At 39.3% G+C, this 22,697-nt stretch overlaps 2 protein-coding genes and 1 pseudogene across 3 annotated transcripts; 2 read left to right on the forward strand and 1 right to left on the reverse strand.

Annotated features, from left to right (window-relative positions):
• Positions 1-580: 580 nt before the first annotated feature.
• Positions 581-6,136, forward strand: LOC148724501 (uncharacterized; annotated as a pseudogene). The gene is made up of 4 exons (XR_015990843.1): positions 581-1,445; positions 2,173-2,429; positions 3,793-3,907; positions 4,016-6,136. The product of XR_015990843.1 is annotated as an uncharacterized LOC148724501 (transcript).
• A 1,122-nt stretch (positions 6,137-7,258) lies between these two features.
• Positions 7,259-10,192, forward strand: LOC148724502 (uncharacterized). The gene is made up of 3 exons (XM_088730364.1): positions 7,259-7,438; positions 8,116-8,230; positions 8,475-10,192. Exons 1-3 carry the CDS (start codon positions 7,259-7,261, stop codon positions 9,632-9,634), a joined length of 1,455 nt encoding a protein of 484 aa, XP_088586490.1. The 3' UTR covers positions 9,635-10,192.
• A 3,015-nt stretch (positions 10,193-13,207) lies between these two features.
• On the reverse strand, positions 13,208-19,383 carry LOC111337519 (putative G protein-coupled receptor Mth-like 3). Its single transcript, XM_088730365.1, has 6 exons — positions 19,280-19,383; positions 16,516-17,828; positions 15,790-15,933; positions 15,064-15,200; positions 14,151-14,313; positions 13,208-13,392 (listed from the first exon to the last, which is right to left on the reverse strand). Exons 1-6 carry the CDS (start codon positions 19,381-19,383, stop codon positions 13,208-13,210), a joined length of 2,046 nt encoding a protein of 681 aa, XP_088586491.1.
• Positions 19,384-22,697: the final 3,314 nt, after the last annotated feature.

A 22,697-nucleotide genomic window follows, 5' to 3' on the forward strand; every position in this document is an offset into this window, starting at 1 on the left:
CTAAAGACCACATGCATTATAGTTTGAGTACAAATATAAAACAAACATCAGAGATAAAGTGCTTTACATTAACGGAAGTAATTTTTGTAAAAGGAATTAAAAAGTTGACACCGGCTAAAAATATATTGTTCTGGACGTTTCGGCTAATACTGTTGCCTTCTTCAGCAAAGATAAAAAATGCAAATGTCCTGAACGGCGTCCTGCTTGGTTTAGGTACACGATGCGTGATAAAACTAAATCTCGAAGGGATTTTTTAAATGTAACAATAATCTCTAGAAAATTCTTAATGGCTCTAAAAATTCTTAAAGTTGTTGTATCAAAGGTATACAAAAACATTAAGATTTTTAAGAGAAATACATTTTTAGCCGGTGTCAACTTTTTAATTTTTTTTACTAGAATTTTTAACATGGCTGGCTACGCACCAAATATTTTTTTTACCAGAAAAAACATTCTGTTTTTATTTTCTATAGTGAAAGACCTCCTGGCCAGAAGAAACACTGGAAGACTAAATGTAGTATGTTTATTTTGTCGTTTCCGGAAGGAATTAATTTTCTCGCATCATTTAGTATTTTGTATTTAACTTTCTCTTTTACTTCGCAGCGATCGGCGTTAAGCTTAGCTAATTGGAGAAACGTTGGATTCGAGATTAGGAAAACCGAGGTTCGAATTGTTTCGGGTCTTCTCGACGATCACATGAATGTTTTTATGGGTAGTTCAGTTAGGGTTTTGGCAATTGTTTTGAGGCTAACTTTGAGAATGTATTTTAAATTATCTGTTGGCCACAGTGCGAAGGAATTATCTCTGATGGAAAATAGAGATTTGTATCGCTTATCACCGATGATGTTTATTTCAATTTTTTTTTCTCAATATCTCCCTTTTTAAAGCAAAATTATAGGATATCCGCTTAGCTTAAGGCAACTGATGCGTGCTAATATCGCCCATCGCTTTAAGTTTCAAATACGTTGTCCTTAGAAAAGATCGAAAATTGTAGAGAACAAAGTCAAGAACTGAAATTCGCATTTCATTTACCAACATTTGTTTCGGGCCGTAAAAACAAGCCGTCCTCAAGCTGTGGGTAATTGGTCTTTTTTTTCCTTTCTTTGATTAGAAATTAGAAATTTCGCGAGCTTTTCAAAACTGGAAACCGCTCAGTCATACTTTAACGCTAATAGGTAAAGGTTTCTTTTCCCTTTAAATATTTGGTCACCTGAGACTGAAGGGAGATTCATTATTCTCTGTTTTCGAGAAAAGTCAATAAAAAGAACTGACCCATTTTGAGGAAAAATGGAACAAAGCCATTTTTTACATAGACAGCAGGTGGTGAGATGAATCAGTCAGTTCGGAACAAATCGTTTCAAAAACATAACTTAGAGGGATCATGGAGACGTTTCAAGTTCTGTTCCTATTCACACTTTTGGGGAGAAATTGCTTGGCGTCGAGTAAAGGTGAGCTTGCGAGTCCAATGCAATGCGCAAATATTTGTAAATGCACGTAATTACAACTATACGTTTTGCTCGTCATTTACGTTTTAATCGAAACTTGATCCTCCTTTTTAATTAGTGGAGACTACACGTTATCTCAGCAAACTGCCTGTACGAGTAACTATTGATGAAAAAAGTCAATTACTTGCATAAGAACTGTTTGCAAAATGATGCAAAACAGTTTCTAGAATGATGAAAAAGAAGCAAGGGAACCTAACCACTTCGAATCGTCGCTTCCTCGTAAACTCAGAGTGATACAGGTTGACTGAAAGATCAACAATGCTGAAGAATTATTGGTCTGACAGGACGATCTGTTCCATTTCAGGGTTATCTATACTCCCAGATCTTAGCTGTTGGGAATGAATAAGCTCGTTCTCTCGAGGAGAACGAGCTTAATCATTATAACCACCTTCTTCATAATCAATAGCCACTCATTTATTACAACCCCCCATTAAATTATTTTGGTGAAATTCTGAATTGTCTAAAAAGTGTAAGCCCTGAGAAATCGGCTCAGATGAGTCAGAGCTATGATGTCAATTCGAGAGCCATAAAGTTCTTCATCATTTGCTCGCCGAGCCGACTGAAAAATCTTTTATTGTTCTGCTTAACTTATAATTCATGAGGTAAGCTTGGCACACGTGCACGAGTGGTGCGGTGTCTGACCAATAAGTCTTTATTCATTAATTTTTAGGGCACTGTCGAGAAGTTAAAATGAATCCTTCGATCCACGACTTCTACCTGGAAAATCACGTGTTCAGGAAACTGGAGATAGAATCAGCCAGCGCTTGTGAAGTGAACTGTTATATGGATGCTGATTGTGTCTCGTGCAACCTTAGACAACCACAGTATCCAGACGGAAGGTATCTATGTGAACTGAGTGATTCTACTGACAAAATGCATCCCTTGGATGTCAAATTCGAAGAAGGAGCTGTCTATAAATCATTTCAGGTAAGCCGGGTTGTATGTTCGGTAGTGTATTTACATATCATTAGACAGAATTTTCAGAGCTAAATATACCACAAAATACATGCCATGCCTTATATATGAAGCGTGACGTTTCGTACGATTTCACGTCTTGTCGTGCCACCCAATACCATCCCAGAAGTGTCATGTCACACGATTACAAATAATGTCATGCCATGTCATCTCATGTCACGCCACATTATATCATGTAATACGATATCGCATAAGGTTATTCCCTCTGTCCTCTTCTGTCACGCCACATGTTCATGTCACGCCACTTTATATCATGTAATGCGATATCGCACAAGGTTGTTCCTTCTGTCCTCTTTTGTCACGCCACATGTTCATGTCACGCCACATTATATCATGTAATACGACATCGCATAAGGTTGTTCCTTCTGTCCTCTTTTGTCACGCCACATGTTCATGTCACGCCACATTATATCATGTAATAATATATCGCATAAGGTTGTTCCTTCTGTCCTCTTTTGTCATGCCACATGTTCATGTCACGCCACATTGTATCATGTAATACGATATCGCATAAAGTTGTTCCTTCTGTCCTCTTTTGTTACGCCACATGTTCATGTCACGCCACTTTATGTCATGTAATATCATATCGCTTAAGGTTGTTCCTTCTCTCCTGTTTTGTCATCTCATCCAATTTCAGATCATGATATCCTTTGCTATATTTCCGTGCGAGTCGTGTCATGTATCATCATCTTATGCCGTTTCATTTTTTCTCGTGTCATTTTTGTCAGGTCACGTCACGGTATGTCACTTCTAATTTATTAGATTCGCCGACAAGCAGGGACACTGCAACAGCTTGCGCCAATCACTGTGGGCCCAGTAAACCCACCCGTCCCACCCCAGGGGAGGACATCTATCACACAGTAATCTCGTGTGTGGGAAATTAACGTCTCTTGCCCTCAACCCTGAAGGACACTGGACCTCCCTTTATTCGTCCCTATCCGAGAAGTCTAGAATATCTAACCATTTTTTTATTTTATAGAAAGGTAGCAAATTCTTCTCAAATTCTTTTTAAATTCTCTTCTCACTAACGTCATGTTTTGCTATATTGCTACATGTTGGGTCATGTCATGCAATGCCATATTACTTGATGCACTCCATACATTGTCACCTCGTTCCATTTTGGATATGTCATGTCATGTTATACCATGTCGTCCAAGTCCATGTATAACATATTGCTATGCTTCATCGTGTAAACTCTTTGTGGGTGTAATGTCGAATAACAACAGTTACCAGTAAAAACGGCAAATTAAAGACTATACTTTATCGTTTCGTGCAATGTCAACCAATGCAAATAAAACCTTCCTGTATTTCACAGAACCTTTGTTCAAGTAATCCCTGTTCTGCGATCCATCGATGTCAAACAGGATTCGGCAGCAAAGGTTATCGCTGTGTTTGCAGCAATGGACTCTTTGGAAGAAACTGTACCGAAGGTATCTTGTATCAAAGGATCCACCTGTGTTTTACCATATTATTCCCCCTATTCAGGTTTAATATTCAATGTAATGTGTTTTATTTTTTTTTAATTGTAAAAATTATAGCACCTCCATCCGTGCAAGTGCTTCCTGATTTTATCGAGACTGAAGAAGGCAAAGAAGTCTTCATGATGTGTAATATTATCAGTACTCCTCCTCCACACTTAGTTAAGTGGAGCAGGTCTCAAGAAAGTCTTCCTTCCCAAAGAAGTATCGTCCGAGGAGTAAATCTAACTTTGGAAAACGTCACCAAACAAGATACTGGCTCATATGTGTGTGCTGCAACAAACATCTGGGGTGCAAAGTCGTCCTCCACGCGACTTAAAGTCTATTCAGCACTCAAGTTCATCGTCAAACCCCCGTTGAATGTAACAGTGAAGGCTGATGAAGTTCTTAGCCTTCCGTGTTCCGCTGAAAGCGATCTCACGCCAACGATGTCGTGGATGTATAAGGGGACCGTCTCGCTACCTCCTGATGCAAGAATTGGTTCCTCAAATAACTTGATCGTTTCCCCCACCAATTTCCCCCATGGTGGTACCTACACTTGCAGTGCGACTAATTCGCTCAATTTTATTCAAACGAGTGTCACCGTTTATGTCAAGTATCCTGAAACCTGCGCCAAAGTGAAGACAGACATCAGTGACGTGAGTGGCGATTACGTGATTGATCCTGACGGTGTTCTTGGCGAGGATGCATTTCCTGTTTACTGTAACATGACTGACAAAAGAGGTATTGGAGTGACAATTATCAGTCATGACAGTGAGGACAGATTCCACGTCAACGGAAGTGAATCAAATGGTGGCTACCGCCGTGACATTCAGTACTACGACAGCAGCCTCTCCCAAATCAAAGGATTGATAGAAACCTCAAATAGCTACCAACAGTTCATTAAATATGAATGCCATAATGCTGCAATGCGTCTAGGTCGAATTAGTTGGTGGGTGTCACGTGACGGTGATAAAAAACCTACTGGGGAGGAGCTGGTGAAGAATGTGCATGTAACGTGACTAACACCTGTCCGACTCAAGAATGGCCTTGTAACTGTGACGCCAACGATGAGGAATGGCGGGAGGAGAGCGGTTTTTTGACCATCAAATCCGACCTTCCTGTTATTCAGTTGAGATTCGGTGACACTGGTGCGATTAATGAGGAAGGATATCACACACTTGGAAAACTGAAATGCTACTGACAAATTTCTCACTCGAACTTGATTGTTGAGAAAATAGATTTTCCCTCCGCCATGTTTTATAAGTAAGGGCTTCGTTGCGCGCGATGCGAGTGAATTGCACAACTCTATGAATAAAGGACTGGAAAACGACAAACTGTTTTGTGAACATTTACAAAGATTATGACTCGTCCCATAAGCAGGGATGATAAATCAATTTAAGCCGTTGTTTTTTTCTGATAGCTATAGCTACACTGCAGAGACACCTGCAGTGTAAATATATTACTTATGGACATCATAAATTTTAATAATTTTTTTGAGAGAGTTCTCTACGGCACAGATAATATCGCATGTTTATTTACGTGTTTAACAAAAGCATTTCGTCGTCTATTGTATTTCACTATTTTACGTCCAACATCAAATCAGACTTCAATCTGTGTTCGAAGTTCCACATTGTTATTCGTGCAATTTCCAATTAAGTTACTTCAAGACTTTAGCCATGGTTTTCTCAACCAAAAAGCGTTTATTTGCTGTTAATAAATGTCTCAATGCTCTTCTTGATTAAAATTAACTGTGTAACATTAATCGATGAAAGAAACCGAAGATGGACTTCATTCCAATTTGGCAGCTGTTTTTCGCTAAAATCAACATACTGATTTATCTCAAGAAACCTTAAAAATCATTGAGGTGTTAGAATGAAATGTTCAGTAATGTTCTCTACACGGGAAATTACTCATGAATACTTAGACGTGGTCGGGATATTAGCCTTTTTTGAGCGATGTGTATTTTCCTCGAAAAGGAAGTTATGAATACCAAAATCATCATAAAGGTAAGCGTCTTGCCGCGACAACGAATGACTACTCCATAAATATTTCACAACTGGTTGAAAGGAGAACTGTCCAGAGCTAACACTGTTAACTTTTCATTTTGCCATTGCACGCACTGGCATAGAGGCAAATTCACAAAACGAAGAGAAATGAAGTTCTCAACAATAAAATTATCGGTACTGCTTTCATCTTTAATTTTGGCGAGTATCTATGCTGCATTCCAGCAAGGTGAGTAAAGTGGCTTAAAGTCCACGCAAGGATTTAATTTTTTTCGAAACGACTCATTACAAAGCTTGTTCGACTTTGTTTATCCGCTAAATTCAGGCTGCTTAACGTTCCATCTTAAACGATGTTATAAAACGACCTTTGAATTTTAACCCTTTTATGAGCCAAATTAATAAAAAAAATGATGTGTCCTTGAAAAAAATCGCAACAAAGTTACAATCACTTTTAATTTAACGACTTTCAAGAATAGTTCATTTGTTTGGAGACCGTTTCAAATGTAAGGACAGATTTCCTTGCCCCATCTTTGAGTTTAACTCCCAAAATTTTGGCACCATTGTATTAATGTGGCATGAAACGTAAGGGGAGGGGGGGCAAGGATGGGAATCTGAGATTGCTTACGCTCTCCTCTCCCGCCTTCCCCACCCATGACTCTCTTTTACCGTCCTTTATTGAGAAATGCAGATTAATGATTCACGATTGTTCGTATTTTTGCGTTTCTCCCACGTTTTCCACTCAATTCCTCACTCCTATCCCCTTTCCATCTCCTCTTCTCCGAGGCTTCCAATTGCAACCCCCTCCCCCCTTCACTGATAAAGTTTTCCCTTTCATACAGAAATCTTATGTATGTGTAAATTTTCTCTGGAACACGAAATGAAGCTGATTCAAAAATCGCCATCGCACGATGCCTATCATGGAGATACGTTTTTAAAGCCAGGGACGTGGTTTAATGCTATTTCTGTTTAGACTTGTCCGCCAGTGGTGGATTGATCTTCAAAGTTGTAATTGTTTACTCTTTCTTTTCCACAGTACTTCCTATTTTTCAAATCAAAGCATAACATTTAAAAAACTCTCATATTCTTCATTACTTCATAAAGTTCAAAATTTGGAAAATGATATGTAATTCCCATCCGCTCATCCTGTCTGCCTTCGCACATGAAAGGGAGTTTTAAGATTGATTATAATTGTAAGTTCTTCGAGACATTTGCAATCTGTTATCCCATCTTATTTTTTGTCTTAGACGAAGATTGTCGACAAGTGGAGATGAATCCGACAATCACGGGCTTCTTTCTAATTGGTCACGTGTTCAAGACCATGGAGACAGAATCAGCCAGTGCCTGCCAAGTAAATTGTTACATAGAGAATAACTGTATATCATACAATCTAAAACCTCTTCCCGATGGGACATATTTGTGTGAGTTAAGTGATTCCGATGATGTTGCTCATCCATTGAATATGAGATACAGAGGAGGAGCTATTTACAAATCATTTAAGGTGAGTCGCCGTTATTCGAACTCTGGGGTGTAATTCGAGAAATTTCAGAGAAGAGTCCTGAAAAAATTCAAGGCCCAGTTGTTCAAAGTGCGGATAACGCCATCCAACGGATGAAATGCTATCCAGCGGAAACGTTTTGACCAAAACCCACCATGCCGTCCCACGCAAAGCAAATTATTTAGTTGATAGCTTTGTCCAACTTGCGAACAACCGGAGTAAGGCATCGATGGGATTCGAACCCATACCTAATAGCAACTCCATTGCCTTTATACTTAATTAAGGTTCATACCAAATCCACGTGGCAGGAAGTTAATAGATAAAAGCGATAATGGAGTACGTGGATGTGAGGATAAAAATTCAATGTATTGATACATACGTGGATGCATAGGTGATAAATGCATTGATCCCTACCTGCATCGGTGACGAAAGCACAGTTGACAGACGATTGCCCAGATAACTCCTTTAGCGACTTTTTGGATGTATGAATGCATAGATCCAAGGATGAAGATTGCATCTGAGGCTGAGTGTATGGACGAAATACATGCATGCAATTTAAATGCAACAGTGCATAGATACATTGGTGTCAGTCGTGCATAAATGATTTTTGTATCAAAACCAAACACGCTTTGCGACTGTACCTTAGACCCAACAGTAGTTATTTATGCTTTATTTTACAGAACGTTTGTTTTAAAAAGCCTTGCCCAGTGGCCCAGAGTTGTCAAACTGGCTTTCCCCTTAAAGGTTATCGTTGTGTGCGCAGGAATGGGCTGATGGGACAAAACTGTAATGAAGGTAAGTTGATTAACTGATTCGTCTGTTTATTTATTTACGGCAAGTCTCGACAGAGATTGTTTAGAAGCAAACCAATAAGAACTTTAGTAGGGTACTGTACATCTTACGCTGTTGCTGAACAGTGAAAAACACCAGTAATGCCGGCAAAGTTGAACAGAATAAGTCATTTGCCATGAAGCAATAGATGATTATTTTAGTTTCCGACTTTGCGATCTTTTTTAAGACATGCTATTTTTGATTCTAGGACTTCCATCAGTACAAGTTAGTCTTGAGAGAATCGAAACTGTGGAGGGTAGAAATGTTTCCATGACTTGTAATGCGACTGGTAATCCGTTGCCACATTCAGTTACATGGAGCAAGGCTCAAGGACTGCTGCCTACTTCAAGAAGCTTCGTAAATGGACGAAGTCCAACCCTGTCGAACGTCTCTACACAAGACAGTGGTTCCTATCTGTGTGCTGCCACAAACATTCGGGGCAGCAAATCATCTGCACTTCACCTCCGAGTGTATTCAACTCTCAAATTCACCATCAAGCCGCCGTCGAATGCAACAGTGAAGGCCGATGAAAGTCTCACACTGCCTTGTTCTGCCTTTAGCGACCTGACACCAACGATGTCGTGGGTATATAATGGCACTTCGTCATTACCCTCAGGCGTAGTTATTGATTCCTCCAATAACTTGACAGTTTCATCTGCTAACCTCACCCATAATGGTACCTACACTTGCCATGCGTCTAATGCATTCAGCTTAATTCAAACAAATGTCATTATTTATGTCAAGTACCCCGAAACCTGCACCAAAGTAAAGGTCAACATCAGCGACGTCAGTGGTGATCGTTTCATTGATCCTGACGGTATTCTTGGTGAGGTTCCATTTCCTGTTTTCTGTAACATGATTGACAAAGGTGGTGTTGGAGTGACAGTTGTCAGTCATGACAGCGAGAACAGAACACATGTAGATGGTTTTGACCCGGTTGGTTCATATTCCCTCGACATCGATTACAACCCCGCCAGCATTTCTCAATTGAAGGTTCTAACAGAACTTTCCACCAACTGTCAACAGTTCATCAAATACGAGTGCCTGGACTCTAGAATTAGAAGGAATGAATATGCATGGTGGGTGTCAAGTGACGGTGAAGAAATGACCTACTTTGATGGGGCCAGTCCAGTATATGATGGTTGCGCCTGTGGAAAGAACGGCTCGTGTGTTAACCCATCGTGGGTCTGTAACTGCGATGAGAATAGACAGACTTGGCGGATGGACAGCGGTCTTCTAACTAACAAGTCCCATCTTCCCGTCATTCAGTTGAGATTTGGCGATACGGGAAGCTATTATGACCAAGGTTTCCGTCCCGAAGAAGGATACCACACTTTGGGAAAATTAGAGTGCTATGGAATAAACTGAGCAGTAAACTGTCGTCATGCGGAAACGTAAGGGACGAAAAAATTGCTAATACTTCGCCTACGAGTCGTTCTCGTCAAATTCTCAGATCATTTCGCACACGTCTCAGGTCAGTTCGTTGACGTTTCTTAGTTTCGTTTAACAAGCGTTTCAGGTCATTCACAAACGTCTCGTCTTTGTTTTGTCTTCTTCGCAAAAGTGACAAATAAAATGCTGTACAGTTAACAGACGGTACAACGTTGGATGTTGTCCTTGAGTAGCATAGTGTTATAAAGTCAGAATTGTAAATCAAATGAAGCCAGGTATGCTACGATCATTTAGTTTTCCGAGCTTTCGCCGATCAACGGCATCATCAGGGAGGAGTGTTCTGAACTCAAAGATCCTTAATTCTAACGATAGTATTTACCCTGACTATATTTATTTCCTGCATAGACCTATTTCTACTGCATTTACATACCTGTCACTTTCCTGTCCTATTGTCTGCTGAACCTCTACCATCTAGCCTAACACCTCCGCCTGATATACTGTTCACTTCAAAGATTCCATCTACATTCCCTGATGATGCCGCAGATCGGCGAAAGCTCGGAAAACTAAATTATCTAATAGCATACCTGGCCTCAATCGACTGACACGTCTGACTTTATACGGTACAACATTAGTGCTTATCCTGCACTGCCTGTTTTTTTATATGGGAACTCTTCGACTGCACGTTGTACGTGAGGCCTAGGTTGTCCATAAGTTTCCTTTTCCCTCTTCATCTTTTCATACGATCCATTAAGTTTCCTGATCACTTCACATGTACCTCCGCTAATGTCATCTACTGTATAACTTGCACTTTTTGCAAAACGGTATACATTGGCAAAACAAGAAGACGACTAGGTAAACGATTCCGAGAAAACTTTCGTGATGTAGAAAGGAGTGACAAGGACGCATCAAAACCAGTCGCTAGACACTTCAATCTTCATATTCATTCTAATCGATATATGGCAGTCTGCGGCCTTTCCTTACATTAAGGCAGCTCGGAAAGCTGCATAACTCTTTAACAAAAGTTTCTCTTTTGAATCGGTACTCTTAATGCCATAGCTATCAACGATACCTATGGAAGTATTCCACTGATTTATTCTTGTTTTCCTCGTAACCATGTTCCCACCTATAGCGTAGCATGTAAACACACATAATCCACAATTCCACCATTCGTCCTAACGAACGGGCCAATACTCGAAACGTCAGCTTTCTAACCCTTCACGGTGGCCAATTTACAATATCAACTCAGTTGATAAAATCGATTTACGCTGTTACCTCCACCGGCGCAGTATCACAGTTTCTTTAGAAACTTACCCCTTTTATAAACTTTCAGTTTGTATTGAAACAACCTAACTCCGTTAAGACTGTAGTACTTTAGCCAAAGGACCTATATGAGACGTCAGCGAAATGCTCCGAGACGTTTGCGAACTGTTCGTCAATATAACGAAACTACTCGTAGACGAAACGACCGTTTCCCAGCGGACGACTGGGATGGACGTTACAACGGTTTTTAAAATTCCCAATCACAATTCGGAGTGCACATCAATATAAATTCACAGAAGGTTTTTTTTCCAATACATAACTACTGTTTGACGGAAGTATAAATGAGTGATTAATGATAATAATTCTACTTATTTTGCGTAGAAATTGTGAGCGCAATGTAGATCATCGGGAGAAACAGACTCAATATAGTTCCGAATTCTGATTCAAGTTAGCGTCATTTACTTAACTCCTTGTTATTACTTATTTTCCTGTTTTCTTTTTTTTATGTTCAAGTTATCTTGTAAAAGTGGATTTATATGCACAAGAGAATATACTCTTGATATGCGCCGGTGTGCGATACGCAAGTGTCACTCGTATCACAACTTTCTGTTCATTCAGGCTGTATGCAGCTCAGCCTGTACATATTAACCCTTTGAACGTTAGAAATGTCTAGCAGCTAATTTCTGCTTACAGTTTCAACCCTGACTCACATATGAAGGCCAGGAGAATAACGAAAATAACAACCTACTTAAGAATCTCTTCATTTTGCAACAAACTCTCCTTGCCAGTACCAGAGGAAATGAGTCGATAACAGTATGGAGAATATGCATACCGATGTTACGGTGTAAAATGCTCCCCTAAACTGTACTGTACTGTTCATATTATTACCTTAAGTGGAGACGGGGTAACAAGAATTCCTCAGTTTTCCTATTGCTTTGCCGTTCGTGTAAAATTATTTGGGTTAGGAATAGACCAAAAAGGAATTAATTACTCCCATCTCCCCCTCTTTCCCGAAAAAAAAAGGCCTCCACCCGTAAATCTTCGTTATGCAAAGAGAGGTCTGTTTTTGGAAGTACCTGACGATCAGACCCAGACAGACGGAGCTCGGTCTTTCTCCGTAGCTGTACCAACTCTGTGAAGTTACTTGCCATTAAACATCAAAGTGCAAAAGCTTTTTTTTTTCAAGAAACTCGAAACACTTTTACTTACTCAGTTATTAAGTTTATTGTATTGTTTTTTTTCAGAAGTTTTATATTTCTTTATTTCTTTCATTTGAAAAGTGCGCTGAAATTATGTACCTGTGCCCCAAAAGAAGTTTTTACTAAAATAATTATTATTGTTATTATTACTATTATTTTTATTCATTACACGCCTTTTTTTTATCATTACACGCGTCCCCCGCAACAAGCAGGTGAAATTACCGTTAGGGTACCCCTGCCCTTCAAGGATCTGTGATCAGCAAACAAACTACGCGAACAACTTAGTGATCTTAGCCGGAAGATAAATACCGAAGTACATTCTGTCTTTACAAGCCGCAAGATCAAAGATGAGCTCAAAGCTAAGGAACTTAAACCTCCAATTGTCGACCAGCAAAACGTTGTATTTCTCTTTAAGTGTGATCTGTGCGATACAGATTATGTCGGCTTTACAAGCCGACACCTACAGCAACGTGTGGAGGAGCATAAACGATCGGTAATCGGCAACCAGGTAAGAGAACATGGAATCGAACCATGTGAAATCGCATAGAACTTTAGGGTCCTGAGGAAATGCTCAAACAAGTTCGATTGTTTGATTTTCGAAATGCTTTTTATTCGGGACCTTAAGCCAAAATTGAACAAACAGAGCGATTCTATTTGCGCGAAGCTGTTTGCTTAACACTTCATATTAATTAATTTTCATCCTTTTCACCGCTTATCTACACTTCGTTTTTGCACTTTGTTATTAGTTATTAGCTTTATTGTTTATATGTAAATACTTGGTTTTACCTTCATTCTATTGTTTCAGAAATCGTATATATGCGGAAATTTACTCATGAACTCTAACTTGAAAATGATCGTGAAGCGGTCGAAACGTCGTTCATATTTTTTATCTCTCGTTTTTATCACTAAATTATTATCATTATTACCAGTGCGAATACCAATTCGAACTTTACGCGCCCTCAATTGAGCACATTTTAGTTCTGTTTGTCATTTTAAGTTAGGTACATCTGACTAGACAGGCCCGACACTAAAGGCTGCAATATCCATTTACTTGTTATTTTATTTGTGTTTTAGTTTCTTTGCTCTTTTTTTAGATGTAAGTATCTCGTTTATCTTGATAATCACAAGTTACATTGGCAGTGGACTGCAGAGTACAGTTGGAATGCATCTGGTCTCGGTTCAATGCTGGCGGTTTCTTTATCGATTTGTTCAGTTTAACTCTGCACAACTCTAGAGCTCTTCCACTCACAGCGAACGCCAGATAAATAAATAACCCTATCAATTAAGAAAAGGAGCAAAATTCAGGAAATATAGGGGGATGACGGGTAAACCGTGCTTATTTTATAAAACACCCACCGAACTTCTTTAGACCTTAGCTACTTTTCCTCCACTTTTCCTCCTCAACTTCGTTTCGGGAAACATCAGGACTCGAGGAAAGACAAGACTAACTAGTTTCCCGCGGGACCATACATTAAGTGCTTTGTCATATATTTAGACTTTCCCTTAAACAATCATATGGCAAAAGCATGCGGTTATATTCGGTGCGCGGGCAACAACTGCGCAATTGTATCCCGATAGGGATACATTTGACTTGAACTAGATCAGGGGCACGTGACCGAGAATCAATCAATCACAGTGCTCGTTTTGTTGAGTAAAAGTCTAGGCATATAGCAATGTGATGTACCTCAAGTAATGCTTAGATGTTTCGGTAAGAATAGCAGGAACTTTAGACGTTTTAGACGTTTATTGAGAAGAATACCTTAATAGCAGTTGGAAGCTGAATTGCAAAGGTGTACAAATTATGTAACAAATTATGAACTCCGTATGAATGTCCACGTACACGAGTAAATCTCGTGGCACAGAATTGTCACAAATATAACTAAAAAATATTTACCAAAGTGAAGATGAATAGAGATGGTAATCTACCAAGTCGCGAAACGGCAATGGAAAATATCCACCTTCCTCAACGATACTGAGATCGATACCAAGAGGAGAGACAGAAGAAGTAAATACAATGGTAAAAGAAAACCTGCCTTGAAGACTGTTTATAATCACATACGGGTACCATAAGAACGACAATGCCTTCACATTCGCAACAATTCCAAGAATCCAAGTCAAGCCCACAACTGACACCATTTTGACGCAAGTTACAGCCACACTGTTGCTTTGTCGCTGATGGGTGATTTTTTGAGTTTCCTTTAATAGAATAATAAATAAATATTGAGAGCATTTTGCAAAGTGATCCTCGTTAGATTGCTTTGGTTTTGCTTTACTTCGCTCTGGGACTGGTTATCACCATCTCAACCAATCAAATGCAAATCCCAGCCTGGTCACTTGCATTTTCCAACGCTTTAAGGAGATTGCCTGTTTCTACTTTGAGTTCTTACTGGACAGGGATGATGTTAACCTTTGTTCTGATTGGTCGCTGGGATTTATTTGGTTTCGACAGTTCTTTGAAAACTGCTCTAACAAAGAAAAACATTTACAACAAGTTACATTATTCACTAATTGCCACTTAGATTTCCAGCTGTTTGTTATATCAATGAAGAAATACATCATGCATTTCCTGAACACTAAGAAAGAGTAGTATTTCCCATTGACGGTTATTTTGACCTGGCAACTTTTGAGAGTGACAAGCATCTAATTTCTCCTCATAGGGTCACCACTAAATCAAATATTAAGGTCAGGAGAATAAAGGAAATGATCATCAACAAAAGAAGCTGTTGACTGTAACAGAAATTCTGTCCATCAGTACCGTAGGAATGAATCCAACGAGTATCACCTGGCTCCTTAGCGCCTCGTGTGAGAAAAAAAAATTACTTCATTTCTCTTTGGTACCGAAAATATGCATACTGGTATCGGCTAAATCTTTCAGTTAACTTAACTTCTTCTACTAAAGGGTCAAACGTGGTTAAAAGAAAAAACGTCGATCAAATCTGCATATACCTTTCGTGTTTTGACGATGCGACTCACAGTGTGTCCGAGTGCTAATAGATTGAAGAGCAGGACTAGAGCGACAGGCAGAACAAACGAATAAAGCTTGGCCAGCGGCTGAGATATAAAACATTCCTCGTTACCTTGTCCTATTGTGAATATAAGAAATTCACAAATTCTTAATAGAAAAAGGTTTTCAGTAAGAGAGGAAAATAGTATTTTGATACCACACATAATCCATCGCCAAAGTGGAATGTTGGAGGATTTTGATTTGGAAAGTATGAAATTTGACCTGTTCTCCCAATAAGGCTCTCTAATATTCTTTTGACTTCCCTTCCCTTCCCTTCCCTTCCCTCCCCCCCCCCCACAACCTCGTTGGTAGTTAATTGGCAGTCAGTTTTCTATAGTCCCGCCCTTCATACTATGTTAGCAACGGCTGTTCTCCTTCCAAAGAAGACCATGTGATCCCCCAAAAATCCTTCGTGTCACCACCCAAGCGAAAAATATTTCAAATGATTGGTCCTTCATATGGGTATGGAAACGTACTCCCTAACCAAAAACAATAAACTAGAGCTTTAACAAAGGTCAATTTTTCTGCACCTTCAATGCTGCAGAAATCCAAGGAACTCGCCAATAACTAATTTTATAAACATTCCCTACCTACAAAGAATCAACGAAAGCTCCGATGATGGTTTATTCCTCAATTGCATCAATAATTTAGGAAAGCAAAAAACTCACCATATCCGATAGCTCCTCTTTGTATATGATCAATTACGACACATGTGACGAAGATCACAGCTGGAACTCCCCAGGCATACACACAGTACACCGTAAGACGTTTCTTGTCGCCATCATGTAGATTCGCTGCAACTCCCGATCCTTCTTTTGAAATAATGATAAGCGCGTTAGGACCAACTTAGGTTATAGTATTAACTTGGTGATTTATTAGAGGGCTGAATCGGGAGGTTACTGAGCTATAGAACTCAACAGGTCTTCAGCGAAGTAAGGACCTCGCTTGCTACGGACCTCTCTCTCTCTCTCTCTCTCCCTCTCCCTTTGGCTGCTATGAGGCAGAAATCTGTCTTTCAAACATCTTGAGGAATCGGGACTGAGTAAAGTATATTCATACGGGTAAACTTTGGGGAGAACACTACCTCTTGAAGGTCTTACCAAGACTCTCTCCCACGAAGCAATTGTAAGCTTTGCAAGGGTTACTTGAGGGGATGATAGACCATCGCAAGATGCCTAAATCGTTACCCTCACCTCCACCCCACCCTGGAATTTCGTCACTGTTGCATTACCCGCTCCTGGCTGGAGGAGGTGATGCAACAGTGAAGCATCTTGTCCAAGCACCTCTCATTTTCATCACATCCTCGGAATGCAAGCGATAGACATATGCTAGGATCGTACCCTTTTTCAGAAAAAAATTTCAAGGACTCTTTCAGGAAATTGAACTTAATTAACGGAGCAAAAAAATCCGATGCACAGCATAAGCCATTACGCTCATCCAAGTAAAAGAAGAGACAACAAAGAAATGGAGTAGAACTGCAACTGACACACACGTCTTAGGATCTTTGATCTCTCCTCCTGTAAAGAAACAACTCTGATGCAGCAGAAGAGAGATGGCCAAGTTTATAATGATTTTCCCTGGTAGGTTGCGCAGCTCAGTAAGCATGATATATGTTAAAAGCAGAAGAATTAGAGAGACCGTCGACAGTATGGATCCAACGAAAGTGAAAAGCTGCAGTGATGCTCGCGTGGCTCTAGTGATCTCAGTCCACTGATAATCGCGCTTCAAATTTGTACCTGTAAAGTTCCTCGAAAGATTTACACATAACAGTAGTTTATCGTCAATAAATTTGTAGGTGTTGTTATTGTAAGTCTTCCTGTGATGACTCGAATAGATGGATCCGTTGGGAAGCTGCTTGAAATCCGTTTTGTTAAACGCCACAATAGTACAGTTTGGATTCCAATAGTCTGAGCTATTGCGCTTATCAAGCTGACGGTCGCCATAATCTTCAAGTGAGACAACCTTTTTGCAAAGTACGAAAGAACAAACTACGGTACGTTCAATTCGTTGAAACACGCCCTCTTTTATCTCATCTACCCGAATCTTGCATTTCGACGTGGAAGTAAAATCAAACAAAATGGTCAATGGTGGAAGGTTCAGAGCACTCCCAGATTCACATTCATTTTCGAGATCAACAGGTTTGAAGCCATTACACAATGCACATTGTGGGTTTCCAAAACGTAGTATTCCCGCCAAATTAAAACATACTGGGAAAGCGTACCGCAGGCACTCCATTTGGCAGTGAGATTGGTTTTTTTGTTGACTCACTACTTGACAATCTTGAAACCGAGGAATGCATCGTTTCAATGAGCTTTGCTGGAAATGTTGCGGTGATATGTCCAGCGAACAGTTGTTCAGCAAAGTGTTCACATTCGTGGAAATATTCGATGCGGTAAAGTTGAACCAGGAAGAGCAGACAAAACTAAGCCTCCAGTAAGTCGTGTTTACAGCTTCATTACATCTTGCACAAAATATGTTTTTATACGTTTTGAGATTGTCTTCGTCGAAAACCGGCAAGCTTATAAGGAGTTCACTTTGATCTTCGTTCTCACATTTTTTTCGCGTTTCTTTTTCTTCCCATTTCTGAGGACATGTACTCCATACAGCGTAACCGTTGTAAATGGGCCAAAGTGGGTTGTCTTTTAAAGCGAAGCAGGTTTCACATGCACTTAAAGTGCTTCTTTCAGGATTCACTTGCGCACGAAAACTATGAAGGAAACCATGACATAAATTAGAGAACTAAAAATTCTGACAGCACATTAAAAAATTATCAAAAATTGCATTCGTGGTGCCTTTCAATAGAATGTCATAATACCATAAACAAAGTCATCACAGCGCTCAATCACAGAAAGAAGAAACCACGAAGACCCGACAAAAGTTAAAAATAAAAGAAAAAAGTTAATTGAAGAAATTGTCTGTGGCGCGGGAAAACATAGTTATGAGCAAGTCGTGGATAGTTTTGGATTTACACCTTATTGACTGTGTGGGTGGTGTAAGTATTCAAGATTATTCGATCAAAAGTGCATCATTCATGCAATTTTGTGCTGCAGGAAGTCGTCTATGGCTAAATCCAGTCGATATTCTCATGTCAACATGGTTGATCAAATCGTTAATTAAATGAAATATGAGCAGGGTAAAAATACCATGTAAGGTTTACTTGCATGGTACATGAATGTGGTGATTGCACTTTTACAACGTACACGTCTAGTCAAACTCTCTTTTTCGTTCAATGTGAGTTGAAATGATTCGGTCAGTAGGAAGCAAATCATAATAAGTAATCATTTATTTACTTCCGTAACCTAGCATCTGTAACAATATTCTCTGTACGCTTTCTTAGACGCTGACAAGGAGAATTTATTTAACAGTCAAAGCTTCTTAGCTTGGTGATCATTAACTTTATTCTCACGCTCTCAATGAATGATTAGTAGTAATATAGTAGAGAAAGAAATTGGATGGTCATTTTTAGGGGTTTCAAGGTTTAAAAAATCAGCAGCAGTTTAGCGTTAGTCTGTACTCTTATCCACAACGATATTTGTCATTACAGAGGTCAAAATGTTATTGACTTACGAGGCGTAGCCGAGTGAGTCCACAGCAGATTTGTCTTTTGACGTGTTCTCGACCACAATATCGACGTCAAGTAAAAGGTTTTTTTCAGCGCGTGACCATTGCGTGACACGTTGACGCGGGAAGCGTTGTCTGTATTCTTATCGACAACGGCAAATCAGATGGCGACATCACTGCTAACTAATAATTAAGGAGATGGCTTTTTAAAATAATTTTATCGAATAAACCAGTAGGAAAAAAACATTTTGTGACCAGGATGACTATCAAATTTAATACAGCTTTATAGCTGGGCTCCTAATACAGACAATATTACTATCACAACATCAATCACACAGTCTCCAGTTTTTCCCTAATGATTTTAACATCAGACAAACACACATTTATGTTCCCGTGAGGCTTCTGAGCTAATCACAGCTAAAAAATCATAATTCTACCAGACTGAGGTCAGTTCATGCCTTCTAGAGAAACAGATTTTCCTGGTGCTAGGACTAAATTCAAGCACTTTCCCTGAGTTTCCTCCAACTTGGCAGTAATTGGAAACAAGACTTCTGGTTTTCCAACACAATGCTTAATCATTCCTTGCTGGCAATGTACTTGATCAAGTCCACTACTCTGTGACTGTAGCCATATAGAAACAGCTTGAAATTAACATAATCAACTGCCTCAGAAAGCCTGTTTCCAACATAGAACAGACTCATTTCAACAGATGTTAAACAACTACTGCCACTTTATAGAAACAGCTTGACATTAACATAATCAACTGCTTCAGAAAGCTTGTTTCCAACATAGAACAGACTCATTTCAACAGATGTTAACAGCTACTGCCACTTTATAGAAACAGCTTGACATTAGCATAATCAACTGCTTCAGAAAGCCCGTTTCCAACATAGAAAAGACTCATTTCAACAGATGTTAAACAACTACTGCCACTTTATAGAAACAGCTTGACATTAACAAAATCAACTGCTTCAGAAAGCTTGTTTCCAACATAGAACAGACTCATTTCAACAGATGTTAAACAACTACTGCCACTTTATAGAAACAGCTTAACATTAACATAACTGCTTCAGAAAGCTTGTTTCCAATATAGAACAGACTCATTTCAACAGATGTCAACAACTACTGACACTTTATAGAAACATGGCTTGACAATAACGTAACCAACTGCTTGACAAAGTTAATTTTTTCAACATAGAACAGACTGATTTCAACGGATGTCAACAACCACTGATACAGGAGGCACATAAAACATCGTACTTTTCGAAGCTGACTTAAACATGAACTGGACCGAGGGATGTGCGTGAAAAAGATGTTCACTTACTGCAAACATGTGAGCAAACCCGATTGCAAGATTTCACAAATTAGTTACTTCTGGACTGACTTAAATGGAATGTTTAATTGCGTCGCATCGTGTTTCTGTTTAAATTTAAGGTGACATAAGTTCACTGAAAGATCATCAGTTTTAAGGGATTTTATCTCATCTGGCCATCTATTGTTTAAAGTGCTCCTAAACCCTGAAATCGTTGTTGCCGTTAAAAAAGAAAAAAACAGCTCGCCCTCCCGCGAATTAGTTCTTTTAGGTTTTGGTTAAGTACTCTTTTTTGTGCAAACTTGTTTAATCGCAAGGTTTTCGTCTCAGTTCGAGCACAAAGAGATCTATGAAGGTCCAGAGCTATGTCAGAATTCAACTTGCATCTCAGTTCAAACTACATCTTTCGTTCTACTTTTCCTATCGTGTTTATTAACTATGCTCGGCGCAGGAATGGTACAGTGTTTGATATACAGATGCTTTTACTTCATTCTCAGAGGACTGTAGACCAGTGGAGATGGATCATTCGATCCACGACGTTTTCTTAGAGAATTACCTCCTACGGAGACTGGAGATAGAATCAGTCAGTGCCTGTAAAGTAAGTTGTTATTTGAAGACTGATTGTGTCTCTTACAACCAGAGACATCCAAGAGATCCAGACGGAGGGTATCTATGTGAACTAAGTAATTCTAGGAACCAAATTCATCTCTTTGATGTCAAATACGAAAAGGGAGCTGTCTATCAGTTATTCCATGTACGATGGCTATTTTGTCGCATTTCCATACAATTCCATAACAGGTCATATCCATCTTTGTTATATCATGGCATGTAATGTTGTGTCAGTCATGTCATGAATTTCATCCCGTGTGACATCTTACCCTGATATATCAGTCATGTCCTGTTTTTTTTCCATACCATTTCATGTCAGGTGATGTAAGTTTATTCCATTGCCAGTAATGTTAGTATTGCTATCTTAAAACATGTTATGTTATGTCATGTCACCCGATTCCACAACATGATATGTTGTCCTGCTTTGTCGAGTAGCTATCATGCACGGTAATGCGTATCGTAACAAAGGCCATTTCATCACATCCCATATGATATCAAGTCACTATTTCAATGTCATTCATGTTAGTATAACTATCTTACAACTTGTTATGCTATGTCACTCAACTCCACAACATGACACGCTGTCCTGCTTTGTCGAGTAACTATCTTGCATAGCAATATGTGTCAGAACGTACGCCATTTCATCGCCTTTCAAGTTACTTCAAGTATTGGTATCACATAGCATGTCATATTGCCCCATTTCAAATCGTGCTTTCCATACTTTGTCAACATATTCCAAGTCAGGTCGTGTCGTTCCATGTCATTTCAAGCCTTGTTTTGTTGTATCATATAATGTTGTGCCAAACTGTAATGAATATTCATCTCATGTTCTCTTGACACTGATTTCTGAAAAACTCGTATTATATGCACTTCGTAATAATGTTAATAATCTTAAAGGGACACTGTTACGGGTTGACATGCGCAGTAGCATACACTCTCCCCGAGACTTGTCACGCTCGACGGCCATTATGGAAATATCAGTGAGTTAAAGAATTCTGCAGATATTTTGCTTTTAAATCAAGTTTATCCAAAGCAAATGCTCATGAAAGTGAATTTCTTTTACTGAGGAACCTTCGGTGATCTTTTGTAAATGTAGAAGTGCTTGTGCGACGAAGCGCAAAGAAAATAGTTCTCGTGGGTGCCCGTGCAAAGGGAGAAACGTGCTGTGTGCAGATGAATGTAAATGTGGAACAAGCAATAAACCTTGCAGAAACAGGGTATGCATATAAAGTTGAATACATGCATATAAAGTTGTATACATTCACTTCTTTTGTGGCTCGAATGTCCTAAAAGCGTACGAAATAATTTGTGTATTCCCTTTCTTCAGGATTCGAACGAGCAGTCGTCGTCTGCCTATATTTATGAAAGCCGTAGAGGTCGCCTGAGGCTTACCTGTATTCCAATCATAATGTGTAGTAGAATAAAAATCTGCCTTGCAAATGCTACAATTTCTGTGATATTTAGCATTATTATATTTTCCTATCACTAAAATCGCTGTCGCTGAATGACTCTTAACCTACATCAAATTTTTCCTGCAACCACAACTTAAATGTCTTTTCTTCCACATGAATACGCTTATGGTTCCTCAGCCACGCTTTCTTGTATTCCCCTCTGTCTTCAACCTTTCGTTTCCGCCCTGAGTTAATGCGTTTCCGCCACGTCCGGATCCTCCGCTAGACGCCATTTTGAATTGGGAATGCAACTTGAAAAAGTCAGGATGACTTTTTCAATCGGCCCCACGAGCATGCGCAGATCGTGACCGTGTCCCTTTAAGTCAGGATGACTTTTTCAATCAGTTACACGAGCATGCGCAGACCGTGACCGTGTCCCTTTAAGTTTTAAGTTTTAGGTATGTCGACTGTAAACTTTTATAAGGTAATTTATCTATTTATTTTACCTATCCAACTTAGATAGCGTTAGCAAGTGTCCTCAATTAAAAGATTGGACCTTTACCCTCAGTTACTTTCTCAAAGACACGTTAATAATTTTTTTAATTTATTCATTTATTCACTCATTCACTTCATTCATTCATTCTCATTTGACGTCGTACCAAGTCATATCATAATATGTCAGTCATGTCCTGTTTTGTCATCC

This window comes from Stylophora pistillata, chromosome 8 (assembly GCF_964205215.1).
Source record: "Stylophora pistillata chromosome 8, jaStyPist1.2, whole genome shotgun sequence".
Lineage (NCBI taxonomy): Eukaryota > Metazoa > Cnidaria > Anthozoa > Scleractinia > Pocilloporidae > Stylophora > Stylophora pistillata.